The 23,689-nt window shown below is 50.2% G+C and overlaps 1 protein-coding gene across 3 annotated transcripts in view; it reads right to left on the bottom strand.

Moving 5' to 3' along the window:
• Positions 1-23,689, bottom strand: part of ncoa1 (nuclear receptor coactivator 1) — a 131,887-nt gene that overhangs the window by 26,018 nt on the left and 82,180 nt on the right. For all 3 annotated transcript variants that reach the window (XM_041216914.1, XM_041216924.1, XM_041216933.1), the window contains 2 exons: positions 670-841; positions 268-376 (listed from right to left, as the gene is read on the bottom strand). In XM_041216914.1, coding sequence (XP_041072848.1) covers positions 268-376; positions 670-841 — 281 coding nt within the window. The remainder of the gene's footprint in view (positions 1-267; positions 377-669; positions 842-23,689) is intronic.

Here is a 23,689-nt window from a genome sequence, read left to right as displayed (position 1 = left end):
TTAATTTACGCTGCCCCAGCTCATCAGCAAACAGCAGAGCAGGGAATGAGCTCACGACCATCCTGTCTCTGTCAGATTCCACAATACTCAATTAAAGCATTTTCTCATAATCCAAGAAATTCAGTAAGAAATTCATCTTAGACAATATGATGGCACTCCAAACCTCCTTCAGTCCCCCAGGTTCCCCACTGGATCCAGCTGCTCAGCTACCACCTGCACTTTTGGTGCTACCCTGAACTTAGCTCAAGGTTGAATGGCTCTGCTCACCCATCCTCATTCCTGTCGGTCCTGCTGGTATTGCTCCAGGGCAGCTGGTCTTCTGTCCTGGACACTGAAAGCTGCTGCCCCCTGATCCCTGAGTCCAGTTCTGGCAAACCTTCCAACAAGGAAATAAACAGAGAGTAACAAAGGAGCAATCAAACATAGACAACACATTAGCTTTAGGCAAACAAAAATATAACAAAAAGGACATTAAAACAAGTCCATCTAGCCCCATATCCCCCAAGCAAACCACCCACCTTCTCCCCATAGCAATGAAGGGGTTGGAAGGACAGGGGAGGAGATGGAGGAGTGATGAATCAAAGCGGGGGGGGGGTGGGGGTGTTGTGCAGGTAGGGGAGGGGCAGTGTGGGTAAGGTGAAGAATACTCAATGGCCAATTATAACCTACTCTTAAGGCGCTGAAGTGTTCTGGTGACGCTGTTGGAGTGCAGCGGGTCCGACAGCTGCTCCCTCCTCCCATCTCTGGATGCCAGGCTGTTGTTGGCCACATCGGGCTGGCAATTGTTGGGCAACTGGGCTGCTTCCTCCAAGGTGGGTAACATGTGATCAAGCTCTGTGAACTGAAGAGGTCATGGCTTTAAAGTGCATCTCTCCCCATCATACCTGCATTTTTGTAGACTTCTAAAGATAGCACATCTGGCAGATGAAAAGTTCCCTCAAACCTCTTGACTTTTTTGTCTTTTAGATAAACACGTGGGAAAAAGGAATACAAAGTTTTGCTTATAGGGTGGGAGTAAGCTCATATGGAGCATTACACCAGCACAGATTTGTTGGGCTGAAGGGCCTGTTACTGTGCTGAAAGATTTTGGAAGGTACTCCCTCAGGTTAATCCCTATCGAAGGGAATTTTCCTTTTTAATCTTACCTTTCTGTTTGTGTGGCTTATTCCTCCAGCAGCCAACACAGTTACCCTCTCATATTGTGGGGGTGCAGGGCTAGAGAGCAGGATCCCCATCCAATCCATTATGTGCTCCACTGTTCAATCAGATCATGGCTGGTCTGTACCTCAACTCCATTCAGCTGCTTTAGCTCCATGTCCTTGATATCCTGATCCAACAACAATCTATCGATGTCAGACTTGCCAGCTCCAACTGACCCAGTATTTGTGGCCTTTTAGGGGTTGGGTTCCAGATTTCATAGAATCACAGCACAGACTGGAGGCCATTCAGCCCATCAAGTCTGTGCCAGCTCTTACAAAAAGCATTCCGGTTAGTCCCACTTCTCCCACTCTTTACCCATATCTCTGCAATATTTTCTCCTATTCGTCCAATGCCCTTTTGAAGGCTACTATCTGGTATCCACCAGCGTGTCAGCTAATACATTCCAAATCCTAGCCACTCATTGCATAAAAGAAATTATTTTATCATCTCTGGTCCTTTTGTCCATCACCTTAAATCCGTGCTGTCTGGTTATTAATTCTTCACCATTGGAAACAGTTTCTCTTTATTTATTCTATCTGAACTCTTCATGATTTTAAACACCTCTCTCAAATATCTTTTTGGTTTTCTCTGCTCCAGGAGAGCACCCAGCTTTTCCAGTCTAACCACATTAAACAGTAATCTCTCACCCCTAGAACCATTCTATTAATTCTCTTCTATATCATCTCCTTAGCCTTCACATCATTCTGAAAGCATTATGTCCTAAGCCCAACCATCTTCAGCTGCTTCATCAGTAACCTTCCTTCCATCATAAGGTCAGAAGTGGGGATGTTCGCTGATGATTGCACAATGTTCAGCACCATTCACAACTCCTCAGATACTGAAGCAGTCCATGTCCAATTGCAGCAAGACCTGGACAATATCCAGGCTTGGGCTGACAAGTGGCAAGTAACATTCACGCCTCACAAGTGCCAGGCAATGACCATCTCCAACAAGAGAGAATCTAACCATCGCCCCTTGACATTCAATGGCATTATCATCACTGAATCCCCCACGATCAACACCCTGGGGGCTACCATTGATCAGAAACTGAACTGCACTAGCCATATAAATACTGTGGCTACAAGAGCAGGTCAGAGGCTGGGAATCCTGTGGCGAGTAACTCACCTGTGATGGAATACTCTTCACTTGCCTGGACGAGTGCAGCTCCCACAACACTCAAGAAGCTCGCACCATCCAGGACAAAGCAGCCCCGCTTGATTGGCAGCCCATCCAGAAACATTCACTCCCTCCACCACCGATGCACAGTGGCAGCAGTGTGTACTGTCTACAAGGTGACCTGCAGGAACTCACCAAGCCTCCTTAGACAGCACCTTCCAAACCCATGATGACTACCATCTAGGAGGATCTATACGCTCTATAAACTGTTTTGTTAACCTATCCTGCCACCTTCAAAGATTTGTTCACAAGCACTCCCAAGTCTTTTTCTTCTTGCATCTCCTTTTAAAATTATACAATTTAGCTTGTATTCTCCCCTTATTCTTCCTACCAAAGTTACCCTTTGTAGAAAAAGTGCTTCCTAACATCACCTCTGAATGGACGAGCTCTAATTGTAAGGTAATGACACCTTGTTCTGGACACCCCCAAAGGAAATAATTTCGTTCCATCTACGTTATTGATTTCCTTTATCATTTTAAACACCTCAATGAGACCACCCCTTAATCTTTAAAACTCAAGGGAACCTAAACTCTGTAAACTTTCCTCTAAACTCTTTTAGTTCCCGTTTCATCCTGGTGAATCTGCACTGCACCCCTCCAAAGGTTAATATATCCCTAGAATCACTAAAACCTCATGGACAGGTACAGAAAACTATTTACAAGGCTAATGGAATATTGGCCTTTATTTCAAGGGGGCTGGGATCCAAAGGAAATGCAAGTTATGTTAGGGCAGTTGAGAGATCTGGTTCAGTTCCAGGCATTGCACTCAGGATGGAGAAAATGAAAATCTGGCACTCCCTCCTGCAAAAAGCTGGGGAGGCTGAGCTTCAATACAAAATTTCAAAACGGAGACAGATAGACTTTTGTTAGGCAAGGGTATCAAGCATATAGGACCAAGGCTGGAGATGGAGTTAAGATTCCGATAAAATAGAATGATGGGACAAACTCGATAAATGCCCAGACTAAACACACTAGTCCAGATGAGCCATCTTCATAACTTCTTACCCTTTGTATCCCAGAATAAACACCAACATTCAATTAACCTTATCATAGATCCAAACAGCACACTAGGTAACCATTCAACTCATCATGCCTGTGTCAGCTCTTGAAGGGTCCAGTACAGATTCCTGGGGAACAACATTTGTCGCAATGCACCAATCAGAGAACACGTCCTTCAACTGACCTCTATCTCTGACCCTCCTAACCAATTACCAGCCCAGTTCCCAAGATTATTAAATGCACTTTTATTTTTACCGATAAACTCTCCTTATTAAATGTCTTCTGGAAGTCCAAAGAGACAAAATCGATACACACCCCTATCCACCATGTTAACGTCATCCTCAAAAAATTTAACTGGCTTCATCAGCGACTACCCTCACAAATCCAGACTGACTCTGAATCTGTGTGAGCTGGTGCGCTAGCATACACCCATTAGGCTGAGATGCCTTTTTGCTCTTCTGTAAATTCTCTGTAATTCTATGATACCTAGAAAAGTGCTCAGTCACTCTGTTTCTGATAATAAATTCACAGTCACTTGCTCACAACTGATATTAAACTGACCAGTGTGTAGTTACCCAGTTTCTCCTCTTTCTAAATGATGTAGTGACATTTGCAATTCTTCAATCCAAAGGTGGAATTCCTGAATCTAGATAGCTTTGCAAAATCATAGAATGATACTGCATTCATCATGTCAGTCCAAGCTCCTTGAAACAGCTATCCAATTAGTTCCACTCCCCCACTCTATACCCCTATAGCCCTGCAAATTTTTGCCTTTCAAGTATTTATCCAATTCTTTTTTGAAAGTTATTATTGAATCTGCTTCCACCATCCTTTTATGCATCACATTCCAGATCACAACAATTCACTGTGTAAACAATTTCTCCTCATCTCACCTTTAATCTATGTTCTCCTGTCACTAGAAATTGTTTCTTCACATTCTATCAAAATCCTTCATGACATTGAAACATCTCAATTAAATCTTCCCTTAGCCTTCTCTGTTTTAAGTGCAAAACCAAAGTCTCTCATCTCTGGTGCCATTCTAGTGAATCTCTTCTGCAGCCTCTCAAAGGCTTTATGCTAAAACGTGGTGCCCAAAATTGGACAACAATATTCCAGCTGTGGCCTAACCAGTGGCTTAGAAAGGTTTAGCATAAATTCCTTGTTTTTATGCTCTATGCCTCTATTTACTCATGTGAGAAATGTAGTAAAGCAAATAGTAACAATGAGGTAATACAGCAGAGTAGTGATTTGGGTAAAGATAACTAGAGTGTGGCAAGAAGGGTCAGAGAGTACAAACTTAAGAGTGCACCAGCAGATAAGGCCAGAGATCACAAAAATGGTAAAAATACAAAGTTAAAGGCTCTGCATCTGATTGCACACATCACTCATAGCAAAAGGGATGAATTGTTAGCAGAGGCAGAAAATTTCAAAAAGATAGGAAGCTAGGAAAAGGTGGTGGGGTTGCTCTGTTAATTAAGTACATAATTAGTACAGCAGTGAGAGATGACTTTGGCTTGAAAGATCAAGATGTAGAATCAGTTTGGATAGAGATGGGAAAGTAAAGGTAAGAGGTCACTTGTGGGAATAATTTATAGGCCCCCTAACAGTAGTTACACGGTAGGACAGGACATACAGGGGAACTAAATGGGGCTTGTAAGAAAGGTACGACAATAATTATGGATGACTTTAATCTACATGTAGATTGGGAAAATTAGACTGGCAAACGTAACCTGGAACATGAGTTCGTAGACTGCTTTCAGGTCAATTTCTTAGACCATTATGTTCTAGAGCCAACCAGGGAGCAGGCTATCCTAGACCTGGTAATGAGCAATGAGACAGGATTAATCAATAACCTCAGAGTAAAGGAGCCTCCAGGCAACAACGATCATAACATGATAGGATTTCACGTTCAGTTTGAAGGGGACAAATGTGAGTCTAAGTTTAGTGTTTTAAACCAGAATAAAGGTAATAATAAGGGTACGAAAGCAGAGCTGGTTAAAGTGAACTGGGAAACTAGCTTAAAAGGTAGGACAGTAGAGATGCAGTGGTAGACTTTTAAGAAGATATTTAATAACTCTCAGCAAAGATTTATCCCAGTGAGAAAGAAAGACTCTTTGAGAAGGATGCATCATCCATGGCTGAATACAGAAGTTAAAATTGTATCAAATTGGAATAAACACCGGACAATTTTTTTCTTATTCATTCATGATATGTGTGCATTGCTGGTTGGGACAGCAGTTATTGCTCATTCCTAGTTGCCCTTGAGATGTGGTAGTGAGCTGCCTTCTTGAACTGCTGCAGTCCATGTGCTGTTAGGGAGGGAGTTCCAGGATTCTGACCCAGCGACAGTGAAGGAACAGCGATATATTCCCAAGTCAGGATGGCGAGCGGCTTGGAGGGGAACTTCCAGGTGGTGGTGTTCCCATGTACTTGCTGCTCATGTCCTTCTAGATGATTACGGGTTTGGAAGGTGCTGTATAAGGAGCCTTGGTGAATTCCTGCAGTGCATCTTGTGGGTGGTACACACTGCTGCTACTGTGTGTCGGTGGTGGAGTGATGAATGTCTGTGGATGTGGTGCCAATCAAGAGGGCTGCTTTGTCCTGGATGGTGTCAAGCTTCAAATGCTGTGGCAGCTGCACTCATGCAGGCAAGTGGAGAGTATTCAACACACTCTTGACTTGCACCTTGTAAATGGTGGACAGGCTTTGGGGAGCCAGGAGGTGAGTTACTCATTGCACAATTCCTAGTCTCTGACCTGTTTTTGTAGCCACAGCATTTATATGGCTGGTCCTGTTCAGTTTCTGGTGAACGGTAACCCCCGCAATGTTAATAGTGGGGGATTCAGCAATGGTAGTACCATTGAATGTCATGGGGAGATGATTGGATTCTCTCTTGTTGGAGATGGTCATTGCCTGGCACTTGTGTGGCGCGAATGTTACTTGCCACTTGTCAGCCCAAACCTGGATATTGTCCAGTTCTTGCTGCATTTGGATATGGGCTGCTTCAGTATCTGAGGAGTCACGAATGGTGCTGAACATTGTGCAATCATCTGAAAACATCCCCACTTCTGACCCTATGATGGAAGGAAGGTCATTGATGAAGCAGCTGAAGATGGTTGGGCCGAGGACACTACCCTGAGGAACTCCTGCAGTGATGTCCTAGAGCTGAGATGATTGATCTCCAACAACCACAACCATCTTCCTTTGTGCTCGGTATGACCCCAACCAGCGGAGAGTTTTCTCCCTGATTCTCATTGACAAATCTGCAAAGATTAGTGGTAGGTCAGAAGATTGGTCAACTTTTAAGAAAAAGCAAAGAATGACTGAAAAATAGAGGGAGAAAGAGGATGAGGGAAAGCTAGCTAATAATATAAAATTAGATAGAGTTTCTACAAGTATTTAAATGGAAAAAGAGAACTAAAGCTAGTGCTGGTCCTCTGGAGACTGAGTTCCAGTACAGCTACAACACTGGCATCTACCCGGCTATGTGGAAAATTGCCCAGGTATGTCCTGTCCATAAAAAGCAGGACAAATCCAACCCGGCCAATTACCGCCCCATCAGTCAGCTCTCCATCATCAGTAAAGTGATGGAAGGGGTCATCAACAGTGCTATCAAGTGGCACTTGTTTAACAATAACCTACTGACTGACGCCCAGTTTGGGTTCCGCCAGGGTCACTCAGCTCCTGACCTCATTACAACCTTGGTTCAAACATGGACAAAAGAGCTGAATTCCAGAGGTGAGGTGAGAGTAACCGCTCTTGACATCAAGAAATATTGCGTGCAGTTTTTGTCTTGTTACCTAAGAAAGGATATACTGGCCATAGAGGGAGTGCAACGAAAGTTCACCAGACTGAATCCTGGGTTGGCAAGATTGTCGTATGAGGAGAGATTGGACCACGCAGACCTGTATTCACTGGAGTTCAGAAGAATGAGAGGGGATCTCATTGAAACATAGAAAATTCTGACAGGGATGGACAGACTAGATGCAGGGATGATGTTTCCTCTGGCTGGGGATCTAGAACAAGGGGTCACAGTCTCAGGATAAGGGATATACCATTTAGGACTGAGATGGAGAAGCTTCTTCATCAGAGGGTGGTGAACCTGTGCATTCTCTACCACAGAGGCTGTGGAGGCCAAGTCACTGAACATTCTTAAGAAGGAAATAGATAGATTTCTGGACTCTGAAAGGTATCAAGGAGTATGGGGAGAGTCCAGGTGTGCGGCATTGTGACAGAGGATTAGGCATGATCATATTCAAAGACCCACAGGGCAGAAATTCCCGTGCCTGCTGACAGTGGGTGGTGTGTGCGGACAATATGACACAATCGCTTTCACAGCGGAGGAAGACAGGCTGCAATCTTCCACTCAGCCCACCAACAGCCGGCCAGGTTTCCTGCCAACGGTCGCTGGGAAGTTCATTGTAATACATCAGCATATCATTAAAAGGCCACCCTGCCAAGCTCTTGGTCCCTGCCGGATCATCTGTCCACGTCGGTGGGAAAGCACATTGACCTGTTTCCAAATAGCACACAGGGGACATGCGCTTGGCAGCTTCACTTTGGGGGAACTGAGGTGAGTGAACAGTATCGTTTTCCACAGCTCGCCAGGGTCGCCTGTTGCTTTGCAGGTTTCAGGGGGGCCTGGGTGAAGTGCCGCCCTGCCTCAGAGGCAACTGTTTTGGGGGGGGTGGTGGGGGGAGAGAGAGGGGGGCGGCGTTGTCTGGGGGCAACTGCTGCCCAGTTTCGGGGGTGACTGTTGCTGTTGTCAGGGGGATGGGAGGATAATTGCTGTGCTGGCATTGGAACCTGTGCACAAGAAATCGAGGTAAGGGGTAGGGTAGGTGAGGGAAGTGGCCACGCAGTAGGAACACCTGTATAAACCTCTGCAACTGAGACAGTCCAGGCGCAGCCGCAGTGATATGACTGGGGTCAGACTCCCAGCCTGCCTGCCCATGCAAGCAATGCCGAGGCACCAAAGGACCACCAAGCACTCCAGACCTTACCCCCACCCAATCCCCCAGCACCCCCCCGGCTCACACTGCGAGTCCATGACCACTTCATTGGACCGCGGAACAGTTGGGCTGCACACGTTGTACAATCTCCTCATCAACGCCGGCCATGTAGCAGTCACTGCTGGAGGTGCTCACAGCCCCTTTGCAATCTCAGCATCCTGATTTGGAGTTGTCTCCCCCAGGTTGCAGGCTGACAGGGCAGCCATACAGCGCACTCACCTGCGGCCATCCAAGGAGGGGCCAGCATTCTCCAGGAAGCGTTAAGGGGCCATCACACTGGCCAGGAAAGGTGCTAAGTTCACCCGTGCTAACCATCTCTCTCTCTCTCTCTCTTCCATGCCACAGGAGGGTCACATCAGGAGTATGGAGCCTGGTGACCTAGCTGTATGGAGCCTGGTGACCTAGCTGTATGGAGCCTGGTGACCTAGCTGTATGGAGCCTGGTGACCTAGCTGTATGGAGCCTGGTGACCTAGCTGTATGCCTGATGGCCTACAGAGACTGTAGAAGATGGAGGAGAGAGCAACTGAAGCTCTTGCTGTTCAAAGGCAGGAACAGCAACCTCAGGAGGAAGGGGCTGCTGGAGTTCCCACACACATTGTCCAGGAGCAGAAGCGAGCCGTGGCTGGTCAGCACCTAGCGACACCCAGGGTCCATGCCGTCTGTCAATCACGCAGATGACCAACAACCAGTGTCACTGACGGCTGCGCATATCCTAGGAACCTGGTTTCTCACGTCTGCTACTTACTGCAGGGCTTTGCGCCAAGGGGACATGGAGGGCATCCACTGCCAGTGGCTGTGGAAGTGACCACAGTGCTCAATTTCTATGCCAATGGCTCCTTTCGGGGCTCCACAGGTGACCCCTGTGGGATTTCACAATCTGCCACCCACAGATGTATCCATGAGGTCATGGATGCCATCTTCTCCATGACACTCAACTTTGTGCATTTCTCCCAGGACTGGGACAGCCAGGATGCAAGGGCCATTGGATTTGCCCAGATCTCGGGATTCCCACAGGTGCAGGGTGCAATCGACTGTACCCATGTGGCCCTCAGGTCTCCATCGCTACACTCAGTGACTTCTTCAACCGCAGGGGCTTCCACTCACTGAACGTGCAGCTGGGGTGCGACCTCCAGAAACACATCCTGTAGGTGTGTGCACGGTTTCCAGTGAGTGTGCACGATGCCTACATCCTGAGTCCCTCACAGATCCCTGGAGTCTTCCAGGGTCCACAGAAGCTGCAGGGATGGACTCTTGGGGACAAGGGCTACCCACAGAGGATGTGGCTGATGACACCCGTGCGGTGGCCTCAGACTGCAGAAGAGCAAAGGTATAACAAGGCTCATGCTGCAAATCACAACTTGGTGGAGCAGACCATCGGGGTGTTAAAATGAGGTTCCGGTGCTTGGACCGGTCTGATGGAGCCCTGCAATACAGTCCGCAGAGGGTGTCACACATCATCATTGTCTGCTGCACCCTTTACAAGCTGGCGCTGTAATGGGGAGAGGAGCTGGCTGAGAAGGAGATGGAGGAGCTGCATATCTCCTCCAATGAGGACAACACGGAGAGGATGAGGGATCCTCGGAGGCAACGATGACGGGGATGAGACCCTCGCACTGACTAGACGAGGCAGGCACGCTCGGGAGACCCTCATAGCTGCTAGATTTGTGAAGGATGATGACAATGTAATGAGGTGACCCCATAGATCCTCACATCACAATTGTGAACGTTTGACTCCAGTCTGGCTTATCTCAGCGCCAATACCCCCTGTAAGAATGCTCCTGTCATGGAAACACAGTGGAGGCCCTAATAGTCGCTCGATCGCAGGAGAATGATGACAACGTGCAGTGAGGAAACTCCAAAGATCTTCACGTAGCCTCTCAGAATGTCCGACTCATGTCTGGATGAGGGCAACTCACTTGCGCTCCATGATCAGGGTGATATCATAGAGACGCAGCCATGAAACTTTAGAAGCACCTGTTGATTTGTCTGTCTTCAGCACCTGAACCCTTCAGGAGCACAATGTCACTGGTCACAGATGCTGAAGAGATGGGGGTCCAGCCCCTTCTTAAAGGTGCTGAGAGCACACAGAGAGAATGAGAGAACTCTGTGGTGCCTGCCCACTACATTCTGGCAGCAATGACCAGCACCGCCGAGGTGCAGGCATCAGTAATGTTCCCAGTGAGTGTGAGGCTGGACCATCACTATGGTCTGAAGGCTGCACAGACACAGGGAAGAGGCCCTGGACTGAGACACCTGCCTTTATCTTGTGCAGAAAGGTTTCACATCTGAGTGACAAGAACACTGCGCATCAGAACAAGGAGCCACAGGCAGGGAGACATTCTTGACAGTTTACTGACAATAGTGAATCGTACATACAAGTGATTAACATCCGTGCCCAGGCTGTGCAACTAATCTCCTTAACTGCTCTAACCCTACCTCCAGATCCTGGTGCTCCCCGGACATCCACAGTGGAGGTGGGGGCAGCTGCTGACTGTGACGCCCTGTCCGTAATGACTTTGGCGGGTGTCCTCTGGAGGGCCGAAACTTGGAGAGCCCCGGCCTGCTTTCAGGGTCCTGCTGTGTGGCAGTGGCACCCTCCTCGGCCTGTGGAGCTGGATCTGCGGAGGTCACAGGAAGAGGGGATTCAGATGGGCCGGACACTCCCGGAGTCACCTGGGTGGATGGCCCCGGAGTGTGGACCTGCTGACCTTCCTCCCTATGGGTGCCCAAGGGCCCCTGGCTGACTCTGTGAGTGAAGGGGTAGCTGGAGTGAGAATGAGCTGCCCCACACCCCTCTCGCGTACACACTGTTGGAGACCAGCTATGGTATCAGCGATGGAGTTGAGCCCGTGCAGCAGTGCAGGAGTGACGTCCTGGACCAAGGTCTCCATGGCGGCCGCCATCCTGCCAGTGTTGACCTCGATGCGTAGGCAATGCCGGCGCTATCACCTCAGCCTGAAGATGGACGGACAGACTCCTCCATCGTGCCTTGCAATCTGAGGAGTGCAGCAGACTTCCTGATGTTCCTGAGCTTATCTTTGCAGCTCCAGCAACTGTGACATGACCGAGTCCAGAGGGTCCTCATCTGACTCAGACTCAGCAACGTTCTGGCCTCTAGCAGCTCCTCCGAGTGCCGGGGACCTGGGAACTCCCTGCTGCTGCCTGCTGTGGACCAGACATTGTGAAGTGCTGATCAGATTATGATCCTCTGTGTATTCTAAAGCTAGGTCATATTGAGGTGTGTATCTCTACACTGGTGGGAGGATGTGGGTGACAGGACTTCGAGGAGGGTGCCTTCAGATTCCCCTTTGGAGGTTTCTTCGGGGTTTGATTGGAGGTCCTGGATCATGGACTCTGTCGGCTGTTTCCCAGATGTGCCTGCGGAAGCAAGGGGAGATAATGAGTGCCTGGCAGTGGCCTGTGAAAGAGGACACATCACTCACAGCATGGATGTCTGATGGATGTTGCACTGCTGGATCCTCACCTGGTAGAGCAGCAACAACCTCACTGTCAGCACAGAACCGGTCCCGGTCATCGCCGGCCAGCTGGATGGCTCTGTTTTTCAATTCTGTAAGGACCTTGATTTCGGGAATTCCACCACCAGTCTGTGACCTCTCTCTGTTGTGTGCCAGCTTGTCCTGCATGGATAGAGACGGAGAGAGTGTAAGCAAGACACCTGCCGGGCCAGATGGTAAGTATACCTGGCCTGTGTGGGTGGTGAGTGGTCCCATGGACAGGATGAGGACAATGACGGTATGTGTGAGAGAGTGAATGGTGATGTCCCTCGCACTGGCAGTGAGTGAGGGCCCTGTGGGTGTGTGATGGGTTTGTGTGAATGTGTGAGTTGGGAGTGATGAAAAGAGTGACTTACCCTGGGGAACGGAGGAGATCATTCATCCTCTCGCGGCACAAGGTAGCTGTCCTCCTCTGAAGGGCATTGCCGCTGACCACTGCTGCTGCTGCCTCCCAAGCTGGATTGGTCATGTTGCTGCCCATCCTGCAGCTCGAGTGGGGGTGAAGGACATCCCAGTGGGCCTCTACAACATCCAACAGTCGCTCAAAGGATCTGACATTAAACCGGGGGGGCTGCAGTCTTTTTATCTTTGCTGGCCATGTCTCCCGGGAAGCAGCGGTGAGCAGGCAGCTGCCTTTTAAACATGGTGGCCGGCGTGATGCAACGGTGGGGTGGTGGTGGGAGGGTGAATGAGACCCCGCCCGCTATGGAAACGGTGTGTTTCCTGGGAATGCATAAATAATGTGGCGGGTTTGGGACGACACAGCGTGTAAAATCGCCATCGGCGGGGAGGACACCATTTTGCCTGCCTGCTACCACACTTAGTGCAAATTTGGGAAAATACCTCTCATAGACGTTTACAGCACAGAAAGAGGCCATTCAGCCCATCGTGTCAACAAAGATCTGACTACATTAATCCTATTTTCCAGCTCTTGGCCCATAGCCCTGGAGGCTATGGCAACGCAAGTGAATATCTAAATACTTCTTAAATGTTATGAGAGTTTCTGACACAACCATCCTTTCAGGAGTGAGTTCCAGACTCCCACCACCTTCTGGGTGAAAAAATTTCTCAACTCCCCTCTTAGCCTTCTACCTCTTACCTTAAATCTCTGCCCCCGGTTATTGATCCCTCTACTAATGGAAAAAGTGCCTTCCTAACCACCCTCTCTATGCCCCTCATATTCTTATATACCTCAATCAAGTCCCCTCTCAACCTTCGCTGCTCCAAGGAAAACAACCCCAGTCTATCCAATCTTTCCTCACAGCTCAGACCCTCCAGCCCAGGCAACATCCTGGTAAATCTCCTCTGCACCCTCTCCAGTGCAATCACATCCTTCCTATAGTGTACTCCAGTTGTGGCCTAACCAGTGTTTTATATAGTTCCAGCATAACCTGGCAGCATTGGTGGAGAAGAGCACAGTTGACATTTTGAGTCCTCATGACCCTTCAACAACTCTGTTAAAGGGTCATGAGGACTCGAAACATCAACTGTGTTCATCTCCACCGATGCTGCCAAACCTGTTGAGTTTTTCCAGGTATTTTTGTTTTTGTTTTGGATTTCCAGCATCCGCAGTTCTTTGCTTTTATCCAGCATAACCTCCCTTCTCTTGTATTCTACTCCTCGGCTAATAAAGGCAAGTATCCCATATTCCTTCTTAACCACCTTATCTACCTGCCCTGCTACCTTCAGGGGTCTGTGGAAATGCACACCAAGGTCCCTCTGATCTTCAGTACTTTCCAGGGTCCTACCACTCACGGTGTAACCCGTTGCCTTGTTAGACCTCCCCAAGTGCATTACCTCACACTTTTCCAGGTTGAATTCCATTTGCCACTGCTCTGCCCACCTGACCAGTCCATTGATATCCTCCTGCAGTTTACGGATATCCTCCTCACTATTTATCACCCTACCAAATTTCGTGTCGTCTGTGAACTTCTTGATCATACCCCCTGCATTTAAGTCCGAATCATTTACGTACACCACAAACAGCAAGGGCCCCAGCACCGAGCCCTGTGGAACCCCACTGGAACCAGACTTCCAGTCACAGAAACATCCCTCTACCATCACCCTCTGCTTCCTGCCTCTCAGCCAATTTTGGATCCAATGTGCCACTTTGCCTTGGATCCCATGGGCTCTTACTTTCTTGACCAGTCTGCCATGAGGGACTTTATCAAAAGCTTTGCTAAAGTCCATGTAGACCACATCAAATGCATTACCCTCATCAACACTCCTGGTTACCTCCTCAAAAAATTCAAATTTGTCAAACACGACCTACCCTTAACAAATCCATGCTGACTATCCCTGATTAATCCAATGGCCTGTAATTTCCTGGCCTGTCCCTTCCCTTTTTTAATAATGGGACAACGTTAGCAGTTTTCCAGTCCTCTGGTACCTCACCTGTGGCCAGGGAGGATTTGAAAATTACTGCCAGGGCCCCTGATATCTCTTCCCTTGCCTCCCTCAACAGCCTGGGATACATCTCATCCAGGCCTGTGGATTTATCCACTTTTAAGGCCACTAAACCCGCTAGTATCTCCTCTCTCTCTGTTAATTTCCTCTAATATTTCACAGTCCTCCACCCTGATGTCTATAACCTGCATCATCCTTTTCCATTGTGAAGACTGACACAAGGTATTCATTGAGGACTGTACCCACGTCTTCTGGGTCCACACACACATTACCTCTATGGTCTCTAATTGGCCCTACTCTTTCCCTAGTAGTTCTCTTGCTCTTTACCTATATTTTAAAAACCCTTTGGGTTTTCCTTTATTCAACCCACCAATGCTTTCTCATGCACACTCTTAACTTTCCTAATTCCCTTTTTAAGTTCCCTTCTGCACTTTTTATACTCCTCTAGGGACTCTGCTGTATTGAGCCCTCGGTATCTGCCATTGGCTTCTCTTCTTTTCTTAATCCTGATCTTTATGTCCCTTGACATCCAGGGTTCTCTGGACTTGGTCCACCCCTTTGTCTTTACGGGAACATATTTGCTCTGTACTCTAGCTGTTTCCTCCTTGAATGCCTCCCACTGCTCTAACAGTTTTATCTGCAGGTAGCTGCTCCCAGTCCACTTGGGCCAAATCGTATCTCATCTTAATAAAATTAGCCTTTCCGCAGTTTAGAACATTTATTCCCAGCCCAACCTTATCCTTTTCCATAACTATCTTAAATCTAACTGAGTTATGGTCACTATCTCCAAAATGCTCCCCTACTTTTATACCTTCCACCTGCCCGGGCTCATTTCCGAATATTAGGCCCAGAACTGCCCCGTCCCTTGTTGGGCTTTCTACGTACTGGCTAAGAATGTTCTCCTGGATGCAACTTAAGAATTTTGCTCCCTCCCTACCTTGCTCACAAACTATCCCAGTTAATATTTGGATAGTTAAAATCCCCGACTATTACTGTTTCATTATTCTTACACTTCTCTGAAATGTGATTACATATTTGATCCTCTATCTCTCGCTGACTGTTTGGGGGCCTATAGCACACACCCAACAGCGTGTTTGCCCCTTTTGTGTTTGTTACTTCTACCCATATGGCCTCATTTGATGATCCTTCCAAGATATCATCCCTCCGCACTGCTACAAATGTTTCCTTGATCAATATTGCGATGCCCCCCTTTTCTATCCCCCTCTCTATCTCGTCTGAATACCCTATAACCAGGAATGTAGAGCTGCCAATCCGGCCCTGTTAGCTAAGTCTCAGTCACAGGTTTGATATTATACTCCCACATGCCTGTCTGTGCCCTCAGCTCATCTGTCTTATTTCTCAGGCTCCTTGCATTAACATATATTCCACTTAGCCTTGTTAAACTCACTTCTTTCTTATCTAGCCTATTTCCTCTGTCTTTTAGACTCATTTACTAGCATTTTAAATTCTAATTCCATCTCAGCTTCTCTCCCCTCTGAACTACTTTTCAGTATCCCATCCCCCTGCCAATTTAGTTTAAATCGGCCCCAACATTGTTAGCAAACCTTCCCACAAGGATGTTAGTCCTATTCCTGTTCCCTAAAGTCTGCTTGCAGGGCCTCATTTCTCTTCTTCTTATGTCATTGATCCCAACCTGGACCACGTCCTCTGGCTGTACACCCTCCCCCTTTCAGAAGGCCCTGCAGCCGTTCTGTAACCTACTGGACCCTGGCACCCGGGATGAAACATACCATCCTGGAGTCACGTCTACGGCGGCAGAATCACCTGTCTACTTCCCTCACTAACCAATCGCCTACCACTATTGCCCTTCCCCCCAGAGCAGCTGGACCACCTCCCCCACCCCCCTGAGCAGCTGGACCACTCACCATGCCAGGGCCTTGGCTCTGGTTGGCCTCCACAGAGGAACCGTCATTCTCACCATTTTCCAAGGCTGAAAAACGGTTTGCGAGTAACATGTGTTCAGGGGATTCCCACAGTACCTGACTGATCCCCTTCTTCTGTCAGGTGGTCACCTGTTCCTTCTCTACTTGCACTTCCTTAAGCTGCGGGGTGACTGCTTCCTGAAACATGTTATCCACGAACCCCTCAGCCTTGTGAATGCACCGTGGTGCTCCCAGCTGCCACGCAAGCTCCAGAACCCGGAGCTCGAGTTGCTCCTGTCAGAGGCACCTCCTGCACACATGGTCATCCAGACCGCCAGGAGTGTCTGGGATTTCCCACATAGCGCAGGATGTGCAAATCACGGGACTGAGCTCCCCAGATATATATTAACTAAATAAAATATGGACCCTTGCTTTATTGTACTCTTACTCCTACTTGAGCACAGACTAGATGCTAGATCCTCCACATAGACTAGATCCTCTAGCTGCTGCTGACTGCCTATCCCAGGGTCCACCTCTCACCCCTCTCCTCCTCTCGTTTTTATCCTCCACTGTTCTCGCCGACTCTCGGAAGGAACTCGCGCTCTCTCTTTCTGCACTTTTATCCTCCGCTGTTCCCGCTGACTCTGAGTGAACTCCCGCTCTCTCTCTCTCCGTGCTTATTCCCCTGCTGTTCTCGCTGACTATCAGAGTGAACTCCCACTCTCTGTGCTTTTATCCCTCGCTGTACTCACCGACTGTCATATTGAATGGTCAGCAGGCTTGAAGGGCCGAATGACCTACTCCTGCTCCTATTTTCTATGTTTCTAAGGCAGCATTTAACCGTGTTACATCAAGGCACCCTAGCAAAGCTGCAGTCAATGGGAATCGGGGTAAACGTCTCCGCTGGTGCTGGGAAACCTATTTAACCTAAAGGATGACAAGTCCCCAGGTCGGATGGTGGCACAGATAGCAGATGCATTGGTTACAATCTTCCAAAATTCCTTAGATTCTGGAAAGGGCCCAGTGGATTGGAAAATAGCCAATGTAACATCTTTATTCAAGAAAAGAGGGAGATAAAAAGCAGGAAACTATAGGCCAGTTAACCGAACAACTGTCAAAGGAAAATTGCAAGAGTCCATTATTACAGAGATTATAGCAGGATACTTCAATATTTCACAATTAGATCAGGCAGAGTCAACATGCCTTTGTGAAAGGGAAATCATGTTTAGCCAATTTATTCGGCCCATTGTGTCGGCACCGGAATCACAAAAAGTTAGTGTGCAGGTACAGCAAGTGATTAAGAAGGCAAATGGAATGTTAGCATTTTTGCAAAAGGAATGGAATATGAAAATAGGGAAGTTTTACTGCAGCTGTACAGGGCCTTGGTGAGATTATATCTGGAGCACTGTGTACAGTTTTGGTCTCCCTGTTTGAAAAAAAGATATAATTATGTTGATGCAGTTCAAAGAAGGTTCAATCGACTCATTCCTGGGATGAAGAGTTTATCTTACAGAGAAAGGTTGAACAGGTTGGAGTTTAGGAGAATGAGAGGTGATTGTTTTGAAACATAAGATCCTGAGGGGATCTGACAGGGTGAATATCGGGAGGATGTTTCCTCTGGTGGGAGAGACTAGAACTGGGGGACAACGTTTAAGAATAAGAACTCACCTACTTAAAGTAGAGATGAGTGAAATTTTTTCTCTCAGAGGGTCATTATTCTGTGGGATTCTCTTCCCTCAGTAAGCAGTGGAGGCTGGGTCATTGAATTTATTCAAGGCTGAGTTAAGACAGATTTTTGATAGACAAGGGAGTCAAGAATTATGGTGGGCAGACAGGGAAGTGGAACTGAGACCACAATCAGATCAGCCATGATCTTATTGAATGGCGAAGTGAGCTAGAAAGACTGAATAGCCATTTCCTGCTCCTAATTCATATGCTTCTATTTATAAAGACAAAGATACCATCTGCTGTTAACAGCTTTCTCAACATGTTCTGCCACATTGAAAGATTTGCTTATACACACTCTTCAAGTATCTCTTTCCCTGTACCCCTTTTAAAATGATACCTTTGAATTCATATTGCCTCTCTTCATTCTTCCTGCCAAAAAGTATCACTCCATACACAGTGTTAAAATGCATCTGCCCTGCCCATTTCAGCACTGTATCTATTCCCTGAAGTCAGCAACTAAATTGCTCAGTTTCAATTTCAACTTACCACTCCTTAAGTGGCTGCCTTTCACTTTAACCTCTCATCTAACCAACCCCACGACTCCTCCCCACACACACAGCCTCCCCCGACACACACACACACACCGACCCACACTCACACCCTCCCCCGACACATACACACCCACCCGACACACACACACACCCTCCCCACACTCACACCCTCCCCCGACACATACACACCCACCCGACACACACACACACCCTCCCCCGACACAGACACACACCTTCCCAACACACACATGCACCCTCCCACACACACACCCTCCCCACACACACAACCTCCCTCGACACGCACACACACGCACCCTTCCCACACTCACACACACATACCCTCCTCACACACACCCTCCCTCGACACACGCACCATCCCCGACACACACACACCCTCCCCACACACACACACACACCCTCCCCACACACACACACACACCCTCCACACACACACACACACACCCTCCACACACACACACACACACCCTCCACACACACACACACACACACACCCTCCCCACACTCACTCACACACACACACCCTCCCCACACACACACACACCCTCCCCACACTCACCCTCCCCACACACACACACACACCCTCCCCACACACACCCTCCCCACACTCACACACACACACACACACACCCTCCCCACACACACACACCCTCCCCACACTCACACACACACACACACACCCTCCCCACACACACACACCCTCCCCACACACACACACCCTCCCCACACACACACACACACCCTCCCCACACACACACACACACACCCTCCCCACACTCACACACACACACCCTCCCCACACTCACACACACACACCCTCCCCACACTCACACACACACACCCTCCCCACACTCACACACATACACACACACAACACACACACACTCCCCAAACTCACACACACACCCTCCCCACACACACACACACACCCTCCCCACACACACACACACACCCTCCCCACACACACACACACACACACACACACCCTCCCCACACACACACAAACACCCTCCCCACATACACACACACACACACCCTCCCCACACACACACACACACACACACCCTCCCACACACACACACACACACACCCTCCCCACACACACTCACACACACACCCTCCCCACACACAAACACACACACAACCTCCCCACACACAAACACACACACCCTCCCCACACTGACACACACACACCCTCCCCACACTCACACACACACACACCCTCCCCACACTCACACACACACACACCCTCCACACACACACACCCTCCCCACACACACTCACACCCCCTCCCCACACACACACACACACACCCTCCCCACACACACACACACACACACACCCTCCCCACACTCACACACACACCCTCCCCACACACACACACACACACACCCTCCCCACACACACACACACCCTCCCCACACACACACACACACACCATCCCCACACACACACACACACACCCTCCCCACACTCACACACACACACACACCCTCCCCCCACACACACACACACACACCCTCACCACACACACATACACACACACACCCTCACCACACACACACACACACACACCCTCCCCACACACACACACCCTCCCCACACACACACACAAACACACACTCCCCACACACACACACACACACACACCCTCCCCACACACACACCCTCCCCACACTCACACACACACACCCTCCCCACACAACACACCTTCCCCACACACACACACACCCTCCCCACACACACACCCTCCCCACACTCACACACACACACCCTCCCCACACACACACACCCTCCCCACACAACACACCTTCCCCACACACACACACACCCTCCCCACACACACACCCTCCCCACACACACACACACACACACCCTCCCCACACACACACACACACCCTCCCCACACACACACACCCCCCCCACACTCACACACACACACACCCTCCCCACACTCACACACACACACACACCCTCCCCACACTCACACACACACACACACACCCTCCCCACACTCACACACACACACACACACACATACCCTACCCACACTCACACACACACACACCCTCCCCACACACACACACACACACCCTCACCACACACACATACACACACACACCACACAGACACACACACACACACCCTCCCCACACACACACACCCTCCCCACACACACACACACACACACACACCCTCCCCACACAGACACACACACACCCTCCCCACACACACACACCCTCCCCACACACACACACACACACACCCTCCCCACACACACACACACACCCTCCCCACACACACACACACACACACCCTCCCCACACTCACACACACACACCCTCCCCACACTCACACACACGCACACACACACACACCCTCCCCACACACACACACACACCCTCCCCACACACACACACACACCCTCCCCACACACACACACACACACACACCCTCCCCACACACACACACACCCACCCTCCCCACACACACTCACACACACACCCTCCCCACACACAAACACACACACACCCTCCCCACACACAAACACACACACACCCTCCCCACACACACTCACACACACACCCTCCCCACACACACACACACACCCTCCCCACACACAAACACACACACCCTCCGCACACACACACAACCTCCCCACACTCACACACACACACCCTCCCCACACTCACACACACACACACCCTCCCCACAATCACACACACACACCCTCCCCACACACACACACACCCTCCCCACACACACTCACACACCCTCCCCACACACACACACACACCCCCTACCCACACACACACCCCCTCCCCACACACACACACACACCCTCCCCACACACACACACACACACACACCCTCCCCACACTCACACACACACCCTCCCCACACACACACACACACACCCTCCCCACACACACACACACACACCCTCCCCACACACACACACCCTCCCCACACACACACACCCTCCCCACACACACACACACACCCTCCCAACAATCACACACACACACACCCTCCCCACACACACACACACACCCTCCCACACTCACACACACACACACACACACACCCTCCCCACACACACACACCCTCCCCACACTCACACACACACACACCCTCCCCACACACACACACCCTCCCCACACTCACACACACACACACCCTCCCACACACACACACACCCTCCCCACACACACACACACACACCCTCCCCACACACACACACACACACCCTCCCCACACACACACACACACACCCTCCCCACACACACACACACACCCTCCCCACACACACACACACACCCTCACCACACACACATACACACACACACCACACACACACACCCTCCCAACACACACACACCCTCCCCACACACACACACCCTCCCCACACACACCCTCCCCACACACACCCTCCCCACACACACACACACAAATCCTCCCCACACACACACACACACCCTCGCCACACACACACACACTCCCCCCACACTCACACACACACACCCTCCCCACACACACACACCCTCCCCACACACACACACCCTCCCCACACACACACACACACCCTCCCCACACACACACACACACACACACCCTCCCCACACACACACACACCCTCCCCACACACACTCACACACACACCCTCCCCACACACAAACACACACACACCCTCACCACACACACTCACACACACATCCTCCCCACACACACTCACACACACACCCTCCCCACACACACACACACCCTCCCCACACACAAACACACACACACCCTCCCCACACACAAACACACACACCCTCCGCACACACACACAACCTCCCCACACTCACACACACACACCCTCCCCACACTCACACACACACACACCCTCCCCACAATCACACACACACACCCTCCCCCCACACACACACACCCTCCCCACACACACTCACACACCCTCCCCACACACACACACACACACACACACCCTCCCCACACACACACACACCCTCCCCACACACACACCCTCCCCACACACACACACACACCCTCCCAACAATCACACACACACACACCCTCCCCACACACACACACACACCCCCTCCCCACACTCACACACACACACACACACCCTCCCCACACAAACACACCCTCCCCACACTCACACACACACACACACACCCTCCCCACACACACACACCCTCCCCACACACACACACCCTCGCCACACTCACACACACACACACCCTCCCCACACACACACACACCCTCCCCACACACACACACACACCCTCCCCACACACACTCACACACACACCCTCCCCACACACAAACACACACACACCCTCCCCACACACAAACACACACACACCCTCCCCACACACACACACACACACCCTCCCCACACACAAACACACACACACCCTCCCCACACACAAACACACACACCCTCCGCACACACACACAACCTCCCCACACTCACACACACACACCCTCCCCACACTCACACACACACACACCCTCCCCACAATCACACACACACACCCTCCCCCACACACACACACACCCTCCCCACACACACTCACACACCCTCCCCACACACACACACACACCCCCTCCCCACACACACACCCCCTCCCCACACACACACACACACCCTCCCCACACACACACACACACACACACCCTCCCCACACTCACACACACACCCTCCCCATACACACACACACACACCCTCCCCATACACACACACACACACCCTCCCCACACACACACACCCTCCCCACACACACACACCCTCCCCACACACACACACACACCCTCCCAACAATCACACACACACACACCCTCCCCACACACACACACACACACACCCTCCCCACACTCACACACACACACACACACACACCCTCCCCACACACACACACCCTCCCCACACTCACACACACACACACCCTCCCCACACACACACACCCTCCCCCACACACACACACACACACACCCTCCCCACACACACACACACCCTCCCCACACACACACACACACACCCTCCCCACACACACACACACACACACCCTCCCCACACACACACACACACCCTCCCCACACACACACACACACCCTCACCACACACACATACACACACACACCACACACACACACCCTCCCAACACACACACACCCTCCCCACACACACACACCCTCCCCACACACACACACCCTCCCCACACACACCCTCCCCACACACACACACACACCCT

This window comes from Carcharodon carcharias, chromosome 2 (genome assembly GCF_017639515.1).
Source record: "Carcharodon carcharias isolate sCarCar2 chromosome 2, sCarCar2.pri, whole genome shotgun sequence".
Taxonomy (NCBI): domain Eukaryota; kingdom Metazoa; phylum Chordata; class Chondrichthyes; order Lamniformes; family Lamnidae; genus Carcharodon; species Carcharodon carcharias.
The sequence above is the reverse complement of the archived record's forward strand: the minus strand, read 5'-3'. Positions and strand labels throughout refer to the sequence as shown.